Source organism: Giraffa tippelskirchi, chromosome 13, assembly GCF_054371585.1.
Source record: "Giraffa tippelskirchi isolate mGirTip1 chromosome 13, T2T-mGirTip1v1.2.pri, whole genome shotgun sequence".
NCBI classification, from domain to species: domain Eukaryota; kingdom Metazoa; phylum Chordata; class Mammalia; order Artiodactyla; family Giraffidae; genus Giraffa; species Giraffa tippelskirchi.
In genome coordinates, this window is record NC_137287.1 from 103,628,887 (window position 1) to 103,645,993 (window position 17,107).

Sequence of the window (17,107 nt, forward strand, 5' to 3'; positions counted from 1 at the left end):
GGAAGCACAGTCTTAACCACTGGGTCATCAGGGAAGTCCCATGTTTTGACAAATATACACACCATGAAGCCATTACCACAATCAAGAGAGTGAACACATTTACCAACCCAAGTTTCCTTATGTCCTTTGTAATCGTGGCCTCTAGCCTATCAGGAAGGCAGTGACCCAGAAGCCAGAAATATTCTGGATGATGTAGCTCCTTGGGACCAGGTGCAACTGGTGCGTGCTCCCAGAGCTGCGCTCCAGTCGTAGGTAGGCCCTGTCTGCCTGGGCACTCACGGCCTCCTGCTCCCACTTGACGGCTTCCAGCGGGTTCACCTGCCACCAAGTTCAGGGGCCCCAGGCCTTCCTGCGCCTCCGCTCCCACTTCTAGCTTCTCCTCCCCCAGCAGCTTCTCCGCCACCTTCACCGCCTCTACCACCGCCTACTTCCCCACGCGCCCCCCACCTCCGCCTCCTCCATGAAGATGGCGCCCTTCTTTCTCAGTCGTCACTTCCTCGGCCTTCCCGCCGGCTCCAGCTCGAACCCCCCACCCTTCTGTGCGACAGATTGCTGGGGCGCCGTCCCCGACAAGGCCGGTTTTCCGAGCTCAGGTCAGTGGCCGCGGAGGCCTCCTGCTGGCGCTCCCGGACAGGCGGGGCGGCCCCAGGGCGGGCTGTGGGGTCTTGGGTGCCCGCGTTCCCCAGCCTCTCGGGCCCCAGACGCGGGGACCCGGCGAGCGGCGGTTTCCAGGCCCCCCAAACCCTCGTCCGCCATAACCTGCAGGAGCCTCGAGCCTGGAGGGGCTTGGGGCTTGGGGCGACGCAGCGGATTCCGCGCGAGAGACGGCTGGGCGGCTGGCGGCGATCCCACCGGACCGCTTGCTGGAGGCAGAGAGGCGCGGTCTTCTCCTACGGGGCTCGCCCCGCCCCCTTGCGCCCCCACCCCTTTTCGGATGTGATTCACAGGGGTTCCCTAGCTAATGAGGGGCGAGGGACCCGGTGGAGGGGCAGGGGGCTGCGACTGCAGGCACCCAGACAGAAGAACTAGGAGTCGGGGGTGGAAAGGGGGTGATGTGCAGGGGTGTAGCAAGCACAGAACAGCTCTGAACAGGGACCCAGATAGAACCTTCCATCAGAGCCACCATGCCAAGCAGTAATTTTCCCACCTGCGGTGGACAGGTGGGAGTTGCTTGGTGCCCACACTCTACCGTGGCCTTGGGGTAGCTTTGCAGATGATAAATTACTCAGGCAAATGCAAAGGACTCAAGAGGTATCCTTCGGTCTGACCAGACTGAAACCTGTATAGTAGTTGTCGGGCACACGGAGGTGCTCAAAATATTTGTGGAAAAAGGAAGAAACAAAGTTGAAGTGGAAGAATAAGGGACAAGGCAAGTTCTCAGAATCAGCCAACCAGGGAGCAAGTGGGTCTCTGCCTGGTTGCCCTCCAAGAGCTGGATCCTCATGGGCTGGTGCGCTGAACATTGCTTTACCTCCTTCTAGGACTGGGGGCTACCCCTTGTTCTGTTCCATTTTACAAATGTGAACTCTAGTCTGAAGTGCAGGGCCTGTGCCTGGATAGTAAGAGCCTGGGTGGACCAGTGCCTGCAACCCTAAACCTGCACATGCCTGCAGTCCTGTTATCTCAGCTCCCCAACTTGTGCCCCATGGTGGTCAGTACACCTAATACTCCACCCCCTCACCTGGAAGTCCTTGCCACCTCCTCCAGAAAGCCTTCAGCTTCTTCCTATCCAATGGAAAAGATGGCTTTGAGCCGCCAGACCCACTCCCAGGAATGCAGCTCCTGGATGGCAAAGTGGATGTCTTTGGGGCCCTAGCAGAGGTCTGACCCATTGGGATGGAGTTACTCAAGTCACAGGCTGAAGAGATGAAGGGCCAGCCCACTGCCTTTGTACATAAAACACTTGTTAACACACATTAACATGGAATGTCCCCATAAAGTCTTGGGCTGGACTCTGGAGTGATTTGCACTGCTTCGCTATGAAGCAGACCACAGAAAAGCAAGCTCAGTCTGAGCCCCGGATGGGAGGATCTCACTCAGTACAAGGGATGGGGCTCAGAACAATGATGACCGCCTTCGATGGACTGGCCAACCAACAGCAGGTGAAGCCATGACTCCTTTCAAGAATCTGTCTGAACCACATGGGTAGGCACAAGTGTGGGCAAGGTCAGGTCCTAGCTCTGTCACTGACCAGCTATGTACCTTGAGCCATGGATGACGTTCTTTTCTTGGACAACCAGCATCCATTCCTCATTCTAACAGTACCCCCAAAGTTCCTTTGAGAAAACATTCCTCCCCTTGGCTCAGTCTTGTCACCACTGGTCCACAGTGACTGGCTTGGGGATGGCACAGAACACCATCAAGGCGAGTAAGACAGATGCTTACAGGGCTTCTGTGAATAAAAGGACTCCTCTCTCCTTAGAGAGCCTGGAAAGGGTCCCTTTCCGTTCCTGGTCAGCACTGTGTAAGAATGACTGGAATCGCGGCAGCATGCTTCAATAAAGGGACAAGCCACATGCAAGGGCCTGAATATGGTCACAACTGCACAAATATGGCAGAAACAGGAATGCTAAGGCCTACTATGTCTGAGTTGCTGAACGAATACTAACGTCAGGACTGCATTCTATCTGGCATTTGCAATGATATGAAATTTCATTGAGTCCATTTCATTTTTTCTGATTCTTGCATCCAAGATTATTAAGTGATGGCATGATGCCACTTACCTCAAAGATCTTTCATTTCAAAGCACAGAGTTCGTAGGTGCTAATGTGAAGGGTTCTTACTGTCTGCTCTATTATACCCACCATCCCCTTGGATGCTAAAGATGTCTAGACTCCATTTCTTCCTCAGGTTCTCTTCAACCCCTTCCCAATGAGACAGGTTCACAACTTCCAAACACATCATTCAGAAGTTTTTAATAAACAACTTCATTATAAAAACTTTTTTTTTGAAAATGTAATTTCTGTAAAACATTGAAAAATCTACTTTAACAAAGATAGGCCCTGTGCATTTTCTAATGGCACTTATATTTTACAATTAAAAACCTTGTTTTATATAAAGCCAAAAATACTCAAGAGGTTATTCACTGTGTTTACAAAGTGCTAGAAGGTTTTGTCTTGTATTTTTCTCTCTTTAAATAATCTGGTATTATGAAAGAGTGGCTCCAAAGCCTTGACCACTGGGAGAGAGGGAGGGGGGTGTATGAGAAGTGGTGTTTCAGGAGTTCCAGTGCCAAATGGTGAGAGTTGGAGAGGTGCATTATGGGGAGAATCTGCTAAGGAAGTAGGCGAACATCTGAAGAAATTGAACTAGAACATTTCTTTTCAAACCTCTCCACAGAGGCACTTGATTACCATGGTGGATCCTCCTCCTGTCAGAACCAGTACACCCCTTTCCCTCGCCAGACCCTACTTTCCAGTGGTAAGGTCACAGCCAGTTCCTTCCACAGCAGGTTCAGAGCTCCAGGAGAGGCCAGGGTGGGGTCCCAGAGGAATCTGGACTTTCTGGCCAACACCTGCCTAAGGCAAAGCTTCTTATTACATAAATATCCTTGTTAAAAAGCAAAATATTGATCCTGTACAATATAAACTGTTAAAAAAGTCGTGCTTAAAAATAGCTCCTAGATAAGACGGGAGATGGAGGGGGGCTGGAGAAAACAGCTACCAAAAAGAAGGAGGCGTAGGGACTTAAAGGGCTACTAGGGGAAAGTTTAGGGCAGTAGAAGTTCAACTTAAGACAATATCTACGAGCAAAAAGGGAATCACACCTGCTTCCCAGATTTCCATGAACAAAATGCCATCTGTAAAAGGTTATGGGGAAAAAACTCATTGTCCCTCTCCCCTCTCCCAAGATGTGCAGATCCTCTGAGCTGACCCAGCTGGCATGGTACCCCCTGGCCCCCCAGGACTGCACTCAACCCTGACTAGCTTCTGTGCAGAGTGGGAGGTGCCTGCCATTGTTCAGGGCAGCTCATCGCTGACAGAGGTTGGAGGCGGTGGCGAAGGGGACTTCACCCCTTTTCCTGGTCCCTGTTTGGTCTCTGCCAACATGCCATGGCTCCTGTCCTGGGCAGAAACCCCTAGGCTCTCATGGCCTCAGTAAAGGTAATGAAGTCGGTTTGGTACTGAGTAGGATAAAGCTATTCTTATCCTTTGAACAACAGATCAGTAAGGACTTTTTTTCTTTCTTTTTTAATTTTGGAAAGGGAGGTTTAAGAAATTGCTGGGTATCTACAGTCCAAAAAAAAAGGTAAAGGCAGATGTTCCTCTGCACCAGCAAAGTTCACAGTGATAGGAAAATTCTTTGTGGGGGGGAAGGGCATTGAAGAAAGAACAGGAGGAACAGGACTGGAAGGAAGAAGAGGGGAGGAGGGGCAAGGCCCCAAGTTACAAGGTTTTGAAGTTGCTTTGCCTGTCCTATGAGTTTCCCAGCATCACTAATGGGGGAGAGAATTCAAAGAAGGGACAGGAAAGAGCAGGCAGAGAAGGGATTCCTCTAACAGTCCGAGACTTTATATTTCATAGCCAGAGGCCCCTTTACCTCTGTAAACAAAAGGTGCAGAAAAGGTAGCAAGGAGGGGTGAGGGTTGCTGGGTCTAGTGATGACGGTCAGAGACGACAAGGACAATGGCGGCACTGAGTCCCAACTGGGTCCTCACATACCATTTCCTATATACGAGTCCCAATAACATGCATAGCATGCAGAAGGTGGCTGCGTACCAAGGTGGACGCTTTTAAAAGTAAACCTTAATTAGTCCCTGGGACTCACTGAAGCTAATTTTTAGAAGCAAATCACCTAGTCTGATTCTAATCTTGCCAGACATCTTTATATCTGGTTTTGTCTTTTTTTTTTTTTTTTAAAAAAAGGTATCCCAAGCTAGCCTGCCTAAATGAAAACATGTTTATTCACTCCACATTGCTTCCAATCAAGGGCCAGGAAGCTACATTTTAAGGCTTTCACCTCAAAGAAAGAGTACTGGCCTGTGCTGAAGCAGAAGCGTGGGTCTTGGACCTGCTCAGTTCCTGATGATAAACCAAAGTGATTTCTAGACAGGAGGGGGATGGGGAGAACTGGGAAGAGGCTGAGGCAGTTCCTTTGTAGTCTGTCCTGAAACCCTAGTGAAGAAGCCAGAAGCCAGTATGAGGCACCTGCTGAGAGAAGTGCTCAGAAACTGCTGGCTGCCATTTGTAGGAGTTAACAGTAAAGAGGTAGAAGTGTGTTTCTGAATCAGAGTGGAAGTGTCTCAAGAGGGCCCCATACTGGTGGTCCCTGAGCAGCCTCCCTTCCACGAGCGGGAAGAGCGAAGCCCATGCAGAACTGAGATGAAGCAGGGGTGAGGTTCAGTTGGGCAAGAGCTGTGCTGTCTGCAGCAAGGGAGCCCCACAAGTCAAAAGAGAATTAATCGTTTATTGCAAGAAAACTTGTTGAGTACTGAGGGCAAAAGTGAGAGGGGCCACAAGAGGAAGGTGGAAGTTCTTTGATGGAGAGCAGAGAAGCCTATGCACAGTGGCCTTGAGTCCACAGGGACTGCAAGGTGGAAGAGAGAGGAGGAACACTGTGGAGAAGAAAAAAGTTTGGTATGGGAGGCAATGATGTATACCTCCCATGATACATCCCATACATGATGTATAACCCCCATACATGATATGATGATGATTAGGACTTAACTATCTGCCCAGTCCTAACTTTCTGAAAACTCTTCTTCCAACAATTCCACAACTTCCTGAAAATGGGACAGGTAGGAGAGACATATAAGGGGCTCACACCCTCTCCTCTGCTATCCACACCAGCCTAGAACCTGGATCCCCCCTTCCAAGACCAATAACAACTCATGATATTCAGGGTAGGGATTAAGGAACAGGGGGGCAGGGGGAGTGGAAGTGGGCATGCCTTTCATTTCTTTCCCTCTCTCCAGTTCAAAAGGAGGAAGAGGGGGTCATGATGTACTTGAAGAAAAACAGAATTGCAGACCTGTGAGAAAACTGCTCCAATCTTCTTGCCTGTCTCCTGTGGACTCTGCCAAGGAAGGCAAGAACAGACACAGTCATGGAAGATGGCAGAGACTGAAGCAGTCCAAAGTCAGTTTATTTCCCCACAGGGGAAAAATGTGACCTCAAATGAAGAGAAGTCGGGACCCGACTCCGCCTTGTAAACAGGGCTCCAGTTAACACCAGGTACCAAGTGGTTCTGGCTGGTGCCAACTGGAATGGACTGGTGGGAATGGATTCACGGTGTGTAAACAATGTTCACTGCAATCATTCTAAGGCTAACAGCTCAGCAAGGGAGGTGAAATGATGTGTCTGAAGCGACTGTGTAAACGGTACCGTTGGCTGGAAAACACTGACTGAAAATGGAGGCGTCAGGACAGGAGGGATGGAGGTAATGGGGAACCACAGGCAGAGGCCTTCCCTCCTGCCTGTTGACTGGAAGCAGGCGATGGACCCTCTGCAGGAGGGCCTGACCAACTGCTGTGGGGTCTGCAGGCTGGGACCAGAAGACAGGCTTCTTGGGCTACTTCTCTCGAGGTCATCCGAAGTAAAACCCTCTGTGTCTTCAAGAGACCTCTCCCTTCTTCAAAGAGAAGGTTCCGATGCTTTGGAGAGGGAGAAGGCTAGGTGTGGCTCCCGATTCAGATTTAAAAAAAAAAAAAGTAAAAATACCTGAAGTCCTATTGTATGACATCTTTTCATGGGATTGGGGCTCAAAAGATTCCTCCTGGAACTAATCCTGGAGCTTAAGCCCCCAAACCAAGTGCTCCATACAGATACTGGAATTGTTTCTTTTTGAACCCAGCTCTGAAAGCTCAGCTGCCTTCATGGGGGATGCAGATGGGATAGGTACTGAGGCTCTGTGACAGAGCCAGGACTGAGCTAAGGGCCTCCTTGCGGCTACTGGAATGCCTGGTGGAAACGAGGCAGGGTCGTGGTGCTCAGGCCAGAGGTGAACACAGGTGGCAAGGAGTGCAGTGGCCCAAAGTTCAGCGGTCCCCCAGCTCCTGGGGAATCTTGAGGCTGAGCTTGCAAAGTGGTGAGCAGGGGCTGAGCCTCAGCCTGGGAGTAGCCCATGACCAGGCCTCCTGTGGCCCCAGGTGGGTTACATGGGGGCAGGTTGAGAGGAAGAAAGCCCAGTAAGTGGGAGAAGTCCACATTAGCAGCGCAGAGAGCCTCAGAGAGGTTGGCGGGGCTCTTGGTGAGCAGTGCTTCATCTAGGAGGGCCGCAGCTGCCGCCGGCTGAGGTGAGGTGGGCTGGGGTTCAGCGGATGAGAGAGACAGGCTTCCAGGAGGTTCCGCCAGAAAACTATCCACCTCCACTTTGGGCAATTTGTCGGGCAAGTATGAGGTAGATCCAAGCTGGTATTTTGGAGGAAGCTGAGCTGGGGAAGAGATAGGTGAGGATTCCAGAGGGTAGCTCATGCCCATGGGCAGCGTGTTGTGCACCAGGGAGTGTGGCACGCCCGCACTGGGCATGGTAGGGATGTGGGCACCATACATGCCCATGGGCAACATGCCAGGGAAGGCCTTGGCCCCCATCACGTCCCGAGAGGCCATGCACAGCACGGGGCTCAGCTCCTCCTTCACGTTGACTGTGGAGCTGCAGCTGAGTAGGCCTAACATGTCCACTGGCTCTGTCTTGATCTTGAGCAGCTCTTGTGAGTGGCTCTTCTTGACATGACGTGTCAGGTGGTCTTTGCGGCCGAATCGCTGGGCACAGTACTGGCACAGGAAGTCCTTCCGGCCTGTGTGGACCACCAGGTGCCGCCGCACATCCTTACGAGTATAGAACCGCCGGTCACAGTGGTCACAGGGGTGCTTCTTCTCCTTGGCACCACCTGCTACCCGGCGTGAGTGGGCCTTCAGGTGCTCCAGCAGGGCCTGGGTACTCTCGAAGGTCTGCAGGCACACCTTGCAGCTGAGGTCACCACTGCTGGCGGCATGCATGGCCAGGTGGCGCCGGTAGCCCAGCTTCGTATTATAATTCTTACCACACTCAGAACAGTGGAGGGCCTCCTTGTTGGGGTCATGGGTCTGCAGGTGGTTCCGCAGATGATCCTTGCGGTGAAACATCTTATCACAGTACATGCACTGGTGGGGTTTCTGGGCTGAGTGGGTGGCCATGTGCCTGCAGGCAGGGATGGAGGACAGAGGAGAAAGAAAGGAGATCATAAGGGCTGGTTAGACAACGGAGTTGTGCACTCACAGGCAGCTAGACACAAAAACTGTGGTAGAGGCATGCGACGGGATGGAATACCATGCCAACTACATTCTATCCTCTACCATCTGCAAAACCACGTGCTGCTATTCTCTGCAGCATTGATTTCAGTAGCAAAAATATCAGGAACAATCTAAATGTCCATCAGTAGGGAACTGGCTCAATAAGTAATTCTCCATAAAAATGACTCAACTTTTTTTTTTTTGGCTGTGCAGCATGTGGGATCTTAGTTCCCTGACCAGGGATGGAACCCAGCCCCACAGCAGTGAAAGCATGAAGTCCTAACTACTGGACCAACAGAGAATTCCCACCTTAACTTTTAAAAATAATGACAGCTTTATATATACAACAGGTAATAAGCTCCTAGATAAAGTGGGAAAAAGCTATGAGACAGAACAGTGCCTATGGAATGGTACCATGCATTGGAAAAGAGAGAAAATTTATGCATGTTTGCTCATATGAGCTTAAAATATTTCTGAAAGGATACACAAGAAACTAACATTGGCTGCCCATGGGGAGAAGAAAGGGCAGCTTTTCTGGGTGTGATGAAGAATTTTCATTGTATACCTTTTGAATTTTGAATTACGTGAATGTATTTCCTTTGCAACAAAAAGTGTATTTATAAAAATTTAAATGACACAATAAAGGGAAAATGAAATATATCTAAACTTCCTGATCTGGAACAATCTCCCAAGAAACAGCGAGCCAAGTCAAAAGAGGAAGTTCAGTATGGTGTATGTAACACAATCCTCTGTGAAAATAAAAAAGGAAGGGAATACATGTTTGAATGTCTCAAGAGGGATACACAAAGAACTGACCCCAATGGTTGCCTTTGAGGAGAACAGTGGCTTCAAGTGTGACAATTTATTTTTCACTGCATGTCCATTTGTACCATTTAAACTGTTTGCCATGTAAAGCATTTAAACATTTCAAAAGATGTGTTTGTGATATGGGACCTCAGTGCCCCTTGGTTTACCTGCTTCTGCTCCTATCTGGCTGGAAACCAGCTCTGAATCCAGGAACTACAATCCAGAGCTCCATGGTATTCAGAATCAACTCAGCAAAACTTTGAGGTCTCATCGTTTACAAGCCCTATGTGAGCTGTGTCATTAACCCTGTGTTCCACATAAGAAGCTGACGCACAGTACAGCCCCACCCACCAGTCAGTAAGTGGCAGACAATGCATTTAAACCCAGACCGTCTCAAGACCTGGATTCACTTAGATATGCCACTGCTGTCTCTAGCACAGCACCCAGTGATTCTTTCTACCTGGAAGGTATCAATCACACCCATTACCCTCATGTTCTTGTGAGTGCTCACACCTGTAAAGGTTACTATTAATCTCCTGTGACATAAGTGGCATGGTAACATATGAGAGGAAGATGCTGAGTGATCCACAGTCTATTTCCCTCATTTTGAAGGTGAGAAAACTAAGGCCCAATGAGGTTTAGTAATTTGCCTAAAATTCTACGGTGACTCCGGGTGGAGTCAAGGCTCCTGTCTCCTGGCCCAGGACCTTTCCTGGAGCCTCCCACTGACACTCAGACTGCCACTAGGAAAGTCTACGAGGACACCCCCAACTGATATCCACCTAAGACACAGGAGCACACAGAACCGAGGCATTCCTGAGGACCAAAGAACTGTCACGAGGGCCATCCTGGTCACATACAACCCTGTTACCTGTTTTAGTTCCTTCCTATCAACTGTTTTCCAGAGAAGGAACTACAGGCTTTCTGTGGTCATCTTGTTCACGTATCTACTCGTGTGCTGTCGGTCCCTGCTATTAAGACAGTAAACTCAAGGAGGGTCAGCACCCCCCACCCCTGCATCTATCTGGCTCACTGATAGGAACTGTCTGTTCCTAAGACTGAACGCTGCCTGGTGTGTGACAGGAGATCAATAAATGATAGTCAAGGGATGAATGACTGTGCATCAGGCAGTCTGCATCACTGGTAAAGGGCACATTCATGGTCCTCTGATGGAAAGGCAAGGATAAAATCAAAATTACTTCTGAGCAGGCCCTGCTCCCTTCAAAGCTGCTCTGTCATATCTGCTTTACATCAGGGCTTTCACATTCCATTTCACTTTAGAAAGGGGTTCTTGAGCTTACAAGTTTCAGGAAATCTTCTAACCCAGAGGACATCAGGGACTCTACAGAGACACAAGTAATCATGTGAGCAATACAACCTTGGGTAAGTTAACTTCACCACTCTGAGCCTGCACTTTACAATTTACAGATTGGACTATAGGGTCTCCTTTTCTTTCTAAACTTCTAAGGCTGATGCCTAATTTGGGGCTAATATTTTCACCATTACCTGACACAGGTAGGGAAAGTAGCACAGGCATACCTTGGAGATATTGCAGGTGCCAGCCCATTGCAATAAAGCGAACGTTACAGTAATAGGAGTCACATGAATTTTTTGGTTTCCTAGTGCATATAAAAGTTATGTTTATACTATACTGTGGCCTATTAAGTGTGCAATAGCATTACAGCTAAAAAAACAATGTATATATTTAATTAAAAATACTTTACTGGGGACTTCCCTGGTGGTCCAGTGGTTAGGGCTTCACCTTCCAATGTAGGGGGTGCAGGTTTGATTGGGAGCTACAAATCCGTGAGCCTCTCAGCCAAAAAACCAAACCATAAAAGAGCAGAGGCAATGTTGTAACAAATTCAATAAAGACTTTAAAAGAACAGTCCATATCACCTTTTAAAAAAATTATTTAAAAAAAAAGAAAAAAAATATCTTATTGCTAAAAAGTGCTAGTCATCATCTGAGCCTTCAGCAAGCTGTAATCTTTTTGATGGTGGAGGGTTTGAAATACTGTGAGAATTACCAAAGTGCTTCACAGAGACATGAAGTGAGCAAACACTGTTGGAAAGCTGGAAAACTGGGCCAACTTTCTTGACTGAAAATTGACACAAAACTTCAATTTGTAAAAAAAAATGTAGTATCTGTGAAGTGCAATAAAATGAGGTAAGCCTGTATTGGAAAAAAAAACAAAACTCAATCTAATCTGTCCATGGCTATCTGATATTGTACCCATCAGAGTCTAGTATTTGAAGAAAAAATACCACCATGATTTTTCAATGAGTGACCTCAAATGGTTGACGTTTAGGATACATTTATGGGACAAATTAACCTCTACTCTTCTGCCACAGATAAAGCCCCACACTCAGTGGAGTCTCTCTAGCTTTATCCCTGGGAACCTCAGGGCAGGAAGAGGTATGGAAGCATCACCTACCTATACAGCTTGTACTTGGAGGCAAAAGCCTTGCCACAGTGCAGCTGAGGGCAGTTATACGGTCTCTGCTCTGGATGGGGGAGGCTGTGAGGCCTCAGCTTCTCCCCATTTGAGAAGGGTGTCCCCGAGATTTCACATTGGCACTTCACTTGACTCTCCGCCTCTCGGCCCCGAGGCCTGGGCACTAATTTCCAGCCCACTTCCTCCTCCTGCTTTGCATCTTGAATCCAGTGGGGGACGCTGGTGAAAAATGTGGTCATGGCAAGGCTAATGGCGAAGGGCCATGTTATTGAGAAAGCCTCCCCATCAGCTCCACAGGGCTCTGTGCTCTGTCACAGCCTCCAACGCAGCCTTCAGAAAACAATCTCTTCACCTGAAACATCAGAACACCTGGTGTTAGGGAGCCCAATACCATGAAAACATGGGCTCTGGAGGCAGACAGAGCCCCAGTTCCATCCCAGCCCTTCCACTTTGAAGCCATGTGACTTCTAGCCAATTACTTACTTCCCTGAGCTGTTTCCTCATTTACAACATGGGCTTAATAATCTCCCACATCATAAGGACCTTTTGAGGGTTAAATGAGATAATAAATATAAAGCATTCAGCAGAAGGCTGGGCACCTAGTAAGTGCTACATGGTAACTGTTATTACTAGTACCACCTAGGCTAATAGGAAACGGGATAATAAGAGAAAGTAAGAGCCCTAAACTCCCTTTCCCTTCTAACTTCACTTTTACATCCTTTCCACTAAATTTAGACAGCAGCACCTCCTCCTCCTCTTCACCCTACCTCCTCCTCACTTTCTACAATTCTCCTCCTCGTGGAGGTGCTAAGGAGCAATAAAATGCCCAAAAGGCATCAGAAGAGAAAGAAGCCTTTCCTTAGGAAATTTACACCCTGGAGAGTCAGCCTCTGCGCCAGATGTGTTTCTCAGCAGTGCATCAACATCAAGAGGTTCATTTGAAGAGGCAACAGCAGACTCAGCATTTCCACTAAACCAGTACTCGTCCCATCCTGCCCTCCACCACTACTCTGGGTCTCTTGGTCTCAGGACCAAAACCACACTTCTTTAGCAAAGTCCGTCCAATAACCAAGGTGTTGAGCGGCCCTTCCTACAGACCCTCATAGAACACATGCATGTCTCCATTGTGAACAGGTAACATACTTGCATTAGAACTCAGACTCCACCACCAAACTCAAGATACTTTGAGAGCTCAGATCATATCTCTTTCATCTCCATACACCTAGCATCTAGAAAAGGACTTTCAACTTTCTTTTAGATGAGTACATAAGTCACTGAATGCAAGTGGATTCTTACAGGCTAACATGCTCAGGAAGTTCTGGTTTAAACTGAGTTCCAAAGTGGGGAGCCAATATCTTGAAGTCTTTCTACTGGGTTGTGGGGGAGCAGGTGAGCATAGGTGACACAACTTCTTTCCTGACATCAACTCAGAAGAAAAGAAAAAGGGCATTAATTCTCAAAAGCAGACCCACATTCACACTAACAAGCTCATCACACAAACAGGTTACCAACCTCAATGTAACTTGCTACAACAGGGGAATTTCCTTTGAAGAGCTCATGCCAAAATTTGGTCATGAGGCTTTTCCATGTGAAGGGAGCAAAACGGGTATGTGGGGATTGTCCACGAGAATCTGGGGAGGGCTCCAACTGCACAGACTAGCTGTGGGCCAAAGAATGCTTGCTCAGCTCATTAGCACCTGCTGCTCACAGTGACCATTCAACCAACAGGCTGGCTGTGAACGAGATGATGGGATCAGCGGGTTCATGCCCGAGAGAGCTTTGCTCATCATTAACATGAGCTATGTCCTGTTCAGGAACCATTCCTCTTGTTGAAGAAACACTACAATGTAATATGATAAACAATTTCCCATCACGAGTGGAGACGTGCCTAGAAAGATCTGCACAAAGGCGGCTGCATTTTGCATGACTCATGTGCTAACACTAAAAATGAGTCCCACTTGAGCCTTCGAATCATGGTATATTTGCCTACTTCATGATAAACCTCAAAGGCCTCTGACGTCGGGCTTTTATTGTTTAAGTCCCTCCTTCTTCCAAAGGGTGGGATTACCTGTTTATAATACCAGTGATTACTAGGCAGCTTGGAATTGGGTAGAGAACGAGAACAAATTTGAAAATCTAGTTTGGAGGGAATTTCCCCCACCTTCAAAGTCCCCCACCCCACACATGAAATCAGGCACCTCCGCCTCTGGAACGCCGGGAATGGCAGCCAGAGGGAAGCGAGTCGCATCACTCGGCTGACGTGAGAGGGAAGCCTAGCCCTGGAAATTCCGCACAAACTCAGAAAGAGAACAGTACGTCCCCCACCTCCCACACATCCACCTCATCTGTTCTCCTGAACAAGCACAAACAAGACAGAGCAGTTTAGTATGCTGCTACTGAAAGAGTGAGTAATGGGCTTCTAGGAAAGAGGCTGGTGGCGGCTAAGAAGAGCTCACGAGGTTGCACTGATAGAAGTAAAGGAAGGCAGCAGCCATGTGCTTGCTCTGATCTGCACGTATTGGGGCTTTGGCTTTACTGTTACCTTAGGAATCCTTCAGAAAATCTAGTTTTTCTCCCTCTCTCCTTTGTCTGCAAACTCCTCTCATCCAGGAAGATTCCTGGGCCGCTCCCACATTATCCGAAGGCCTATTTCTTCGGATTTCTTCTCCACAAAACTGTGAAAAAAAAATCCTGCTTCTTTCAAAGCTGTTCTTCTGGTCTCACACTCTAACCTTAACAACTGTAGAAGCTGACAGAACCTGTTCCCATAAAACAAACACAATCAATCCCTCCCACTTACTGGTATAACTCGGTATATTTTCATCCTAAGATTCCTTCTGGCGCCTGATCTCAAGAGGGAGGTATTGTGGAAAGAACCTTGGACTTGCTATCAGAAGAGCTGCCACTTACTGACTGTGAACCACGGGTAGGTTAGTTTCTCTGAACCTCAGTTTCCTCAATTTCTAAAAGAGAGATTAGCTCTCCTTACCTACCAATATTCTAATGGAAGATTCAGTGAAACAACACTCCTGAAACGTCTGACATAATATGTGTGAATACAAACAGTGCAATCTCTGAGGTCTAAATTGTGTCTCCTTTTCGGCACAGGGCCTGAGTAGTACGTTTTTTTCCTCCCTTAATGTGACTTCTCAGGCCTCAGAGTGAGTTTCCTTCCCTTCCCAATACCTCCCCAGAATGCAACCTTCCTCTTTTCCCCCACAATTAACCCTCAGCACATCCCCCGGAGCCAGTCCCCCTTTACTTTATCTTTCTCCAGCACCATATCCTGGGCCTGAGTTCCTTCAGTTTAGGAATCTCTTCTATTATTAACGCTCCCTAGTTAAAAATTCTCTATGGCCCTCTTGGAAGCTTTTAAAGGAGGCAGATTACTCCCTCATCTATCTGTCCTCTGCTGTGTGCCATGATGTCTGCTGCCCTCTGATGAAACTATAGTTTTTATGGTGTTACATCATCTCTATAGAAACTGCATTCTTTCTCCATTATTAGCTTGTTTCCTCATCTGTAAAACTAAAAATACTTACCTCACAGGCTTGTTTTAAGGATTATTTTAGTCAGGTATGCTAAGGGCTCAGCATTCGGCTTGGCTTGCACTAAGTACCCAACAAAAGGCAGCGATTATCTTTGCTTTTGTATTGAGTTGCTTGTTCCCACCTTTGCCAGAGTTGAATTCTCCCAAATCTCCCCCCAAACTGTTAAGAAATAGCCCCCCTGCAGCAAGGAAAGGGTTAATCTCTAAGTGTTCTTAACTAGAGACCCACAGAGGATTAACAGCTCCACTTCAGTGACTACCCTAAAATAGCTTTTATCCCTCCTGCCCAAGAGCTACTTGGGGATCTGAAGAACTCAATTCAACACCTGCCGAGGAGGAAACACACCCAGGAACTTTCCTTGGGGTGGACAGACTCTTCCCCTAAGCAGAACCCAAAATAGCAACTGGGAAATTATAAATAGAGATTAAAAAAAAAAAAAAACAAGTCCTGACCTGGGCAAGGAAAGATATACTGACTGGCTGGAGAAGGGCAAGAAAGAAAGGGGGGAATGGGTATAACTGCCTCGCAACCGCCCCCCCTCCCCGCCACACACACACACACTCCCCAGCGGTGAGAGAATTAAATTACAGGGAGGCTGGGGAGTCTCAATGGCTTGCATCATTCCAAGAGACATCAAACAGGATTAACAGGGGTTGGATTTACTCCCGGGCTGCTAGTTCTATCAGTGTAGATGAACCCTCTTTGGAGTCCTTTTGATTCCCGATTCCGTCTGATTCCCCATGACTCCCACTCCTAAGGAGGTCTTGAGCAAATGGCTGCAACTCACAACAGCCCCATTTTCACCAAAAGGAAACCTGATTAGACCCCCACCCCAATCCGGTGGCCTCACCTTGGGGGGTTGGGTTAGAAACCCCAGGCTAGGCTCTTTCCGAATCCCAGGCAGACAGGTGGGAAAACACACAAGCCAGGAGACAGAAACACTTGTAGGTTAAAGTACCAACTCCCCACACCCAATATCCCATTATCTTGCACCTTGCAGGTCCATTTTCCCCACCGAGACGGGGCTATAGCCTGGGACAGGATTTGCAGGGGACAGCTTGGCTCCTGGGCAGTTTCTAGACCACCATACTGCGTGGCGGGGAGGAGGGGGTGTGAAACGCCCCGGGACGGGGAGGGCTGCGGGTGGACGGCTGCCAGACAAGGGACAGAAATTCAGGGAGAAGACTGGAGGAGGTCTCAGGAATGGGAGGGAGGGAGGGAGGGGCGAGTTATCTGAATCCCAAAGAGACCCCCACCACACCCACCGCAAAGAAAGAGAGACGGGCTGGGGATGGTGTACACCGGCTGGAGGGTTAAAGGGGCTAAGATAAAAGGCGAATTCCCTGAATTTCAAGAGTCTCAAAATGGTACCGAGGGGAAGCTGTCTAGGGGTTGGGAGTAGGATCGCCGAGGAGGAAACTATGGGTAGAGCTCATCTGGGTTCCCCAGAACCAAATATTTGAGGGAAGCCTCAAAAAGGGTTATGTGGTTCTGGGAAATGAAACAGGGGAAGGAGCGGACTATATGGAACAGTAAAGGGGGTTATGTGGGTCCGGGTAGGCGTGTCTGAGGGGAGGGAGCAGGTGCAGCTTATCTGCGTCCCCCAGACCCGGGTCCCTGGTAAGGTCAGCTGCGCGTTATCTGGGTCTCCAGGGAGCCTGGAGGGGTCGGCAGTAGAGGACCTCCAGGGCTGAGTCTCCCGGTCTCGACAGGGAGGGGGCCAGAGGGTTTCTTCGAGTCCCCAAGACCCAGGTATCGGGTCCGAGAAGAGTTTTGGTCACCCCGGGGCCTATCTGGGCCGGGCTGGCGTAGAGGGGGCCTCGGGCCGGGGGTGTGGGCGACCGCGCTGACGGGCCCACGATGAGGGGCGCTGCCGCTCCGGGTGCCCGGCGCGCGGGCGCAGCGAGACGGCCTCCCGCCCCGCTCCCTGCCGTCCCCCGGGGTCATCGCCGGCACTCACCGCGCTCCGAGCCCCGCGCTGCGGGCCGGGCCGCGCTCGGGCTCCGCCAGGCCCGCTCAGGCCCCGGTAGTGGCGGCGGTCGGGCCATTGTGCGGTGCATTGTGGGAGCCGCGCGAGCAGC

The 17,107-nt window shown here is 49.1% G+C and overlaps 1 protein-coding gene across 9 annotated transcripts; it reads right to left on the reverse strand.

Moving 5' to 3' along the window:
- Positions 1 to 6,063: 6,063 nt before the first annotated feature.
- Positions 6,064 to 17,079, reverse strand: PLAGL2 (PLAG1 like zinc finger 2). 9 transcript variants are annotated; one of them, XM_081559586.1, is made up of 5 exons: positions 16,987 to 17,079; positions 14,018 to 14,150; positions 11,959 to 12,018; positions 11,455 to 11,827; positions 6,064 to 8,118 (listed from the first exon to the last, which is right to left on the reverse strand). In XM_081559586.1, the coding sequence occupies exons 4-5, from the start codon at positions 11,712 to 11,714 to the stop codon at positions 6,888 to 6,890; spliced, it is 1,491 nt and encodes a 496-aa protein (XP_081415712.1). In that variant the 5' UTR covers positions 11,715 to 11,827; positions 11,959 to 12,018; positions 14,018 to 14,150; positions 16,987 to 17,079; the 3' UTR covers positions 6,064 to 6,887. The 9 variants fall into 9 exon arrangements, with proteins under 9 accessions (XP_081415712.1, XP_081415708.1, XP_081415713.1 ...); XM_081559582.1 differs by having other exon boundaries at positions 15,877 to 17,060; XM_081559587.1 differs by lacking the exon at positions 16,987 to 17,079 and adding an exon at positions 15,018 to 15,086 and having other exon boundaries at positions 14,018 to 14,166.
- Positions 17,080 to 17,107: the final 28 nt, after the last annotated feature.

Bases quoted from the DNA above. Each gene is read 5' to 3' on its own strand.
- PLAGL2 (XM_081559579.1), bottom strand. From the start codon at position 11,714: ATGACCACATTTTTCACCAGCGTCCCCCACTGGATTCAAGATGCAAAG. The intron at 8,119-11,454 runs GTAGGTGATGCT...CCCTGCCTGCAG, and splicing joins TCCAAGTACAAGCTGTATAG to GCACATGGCCACCCACTCAG.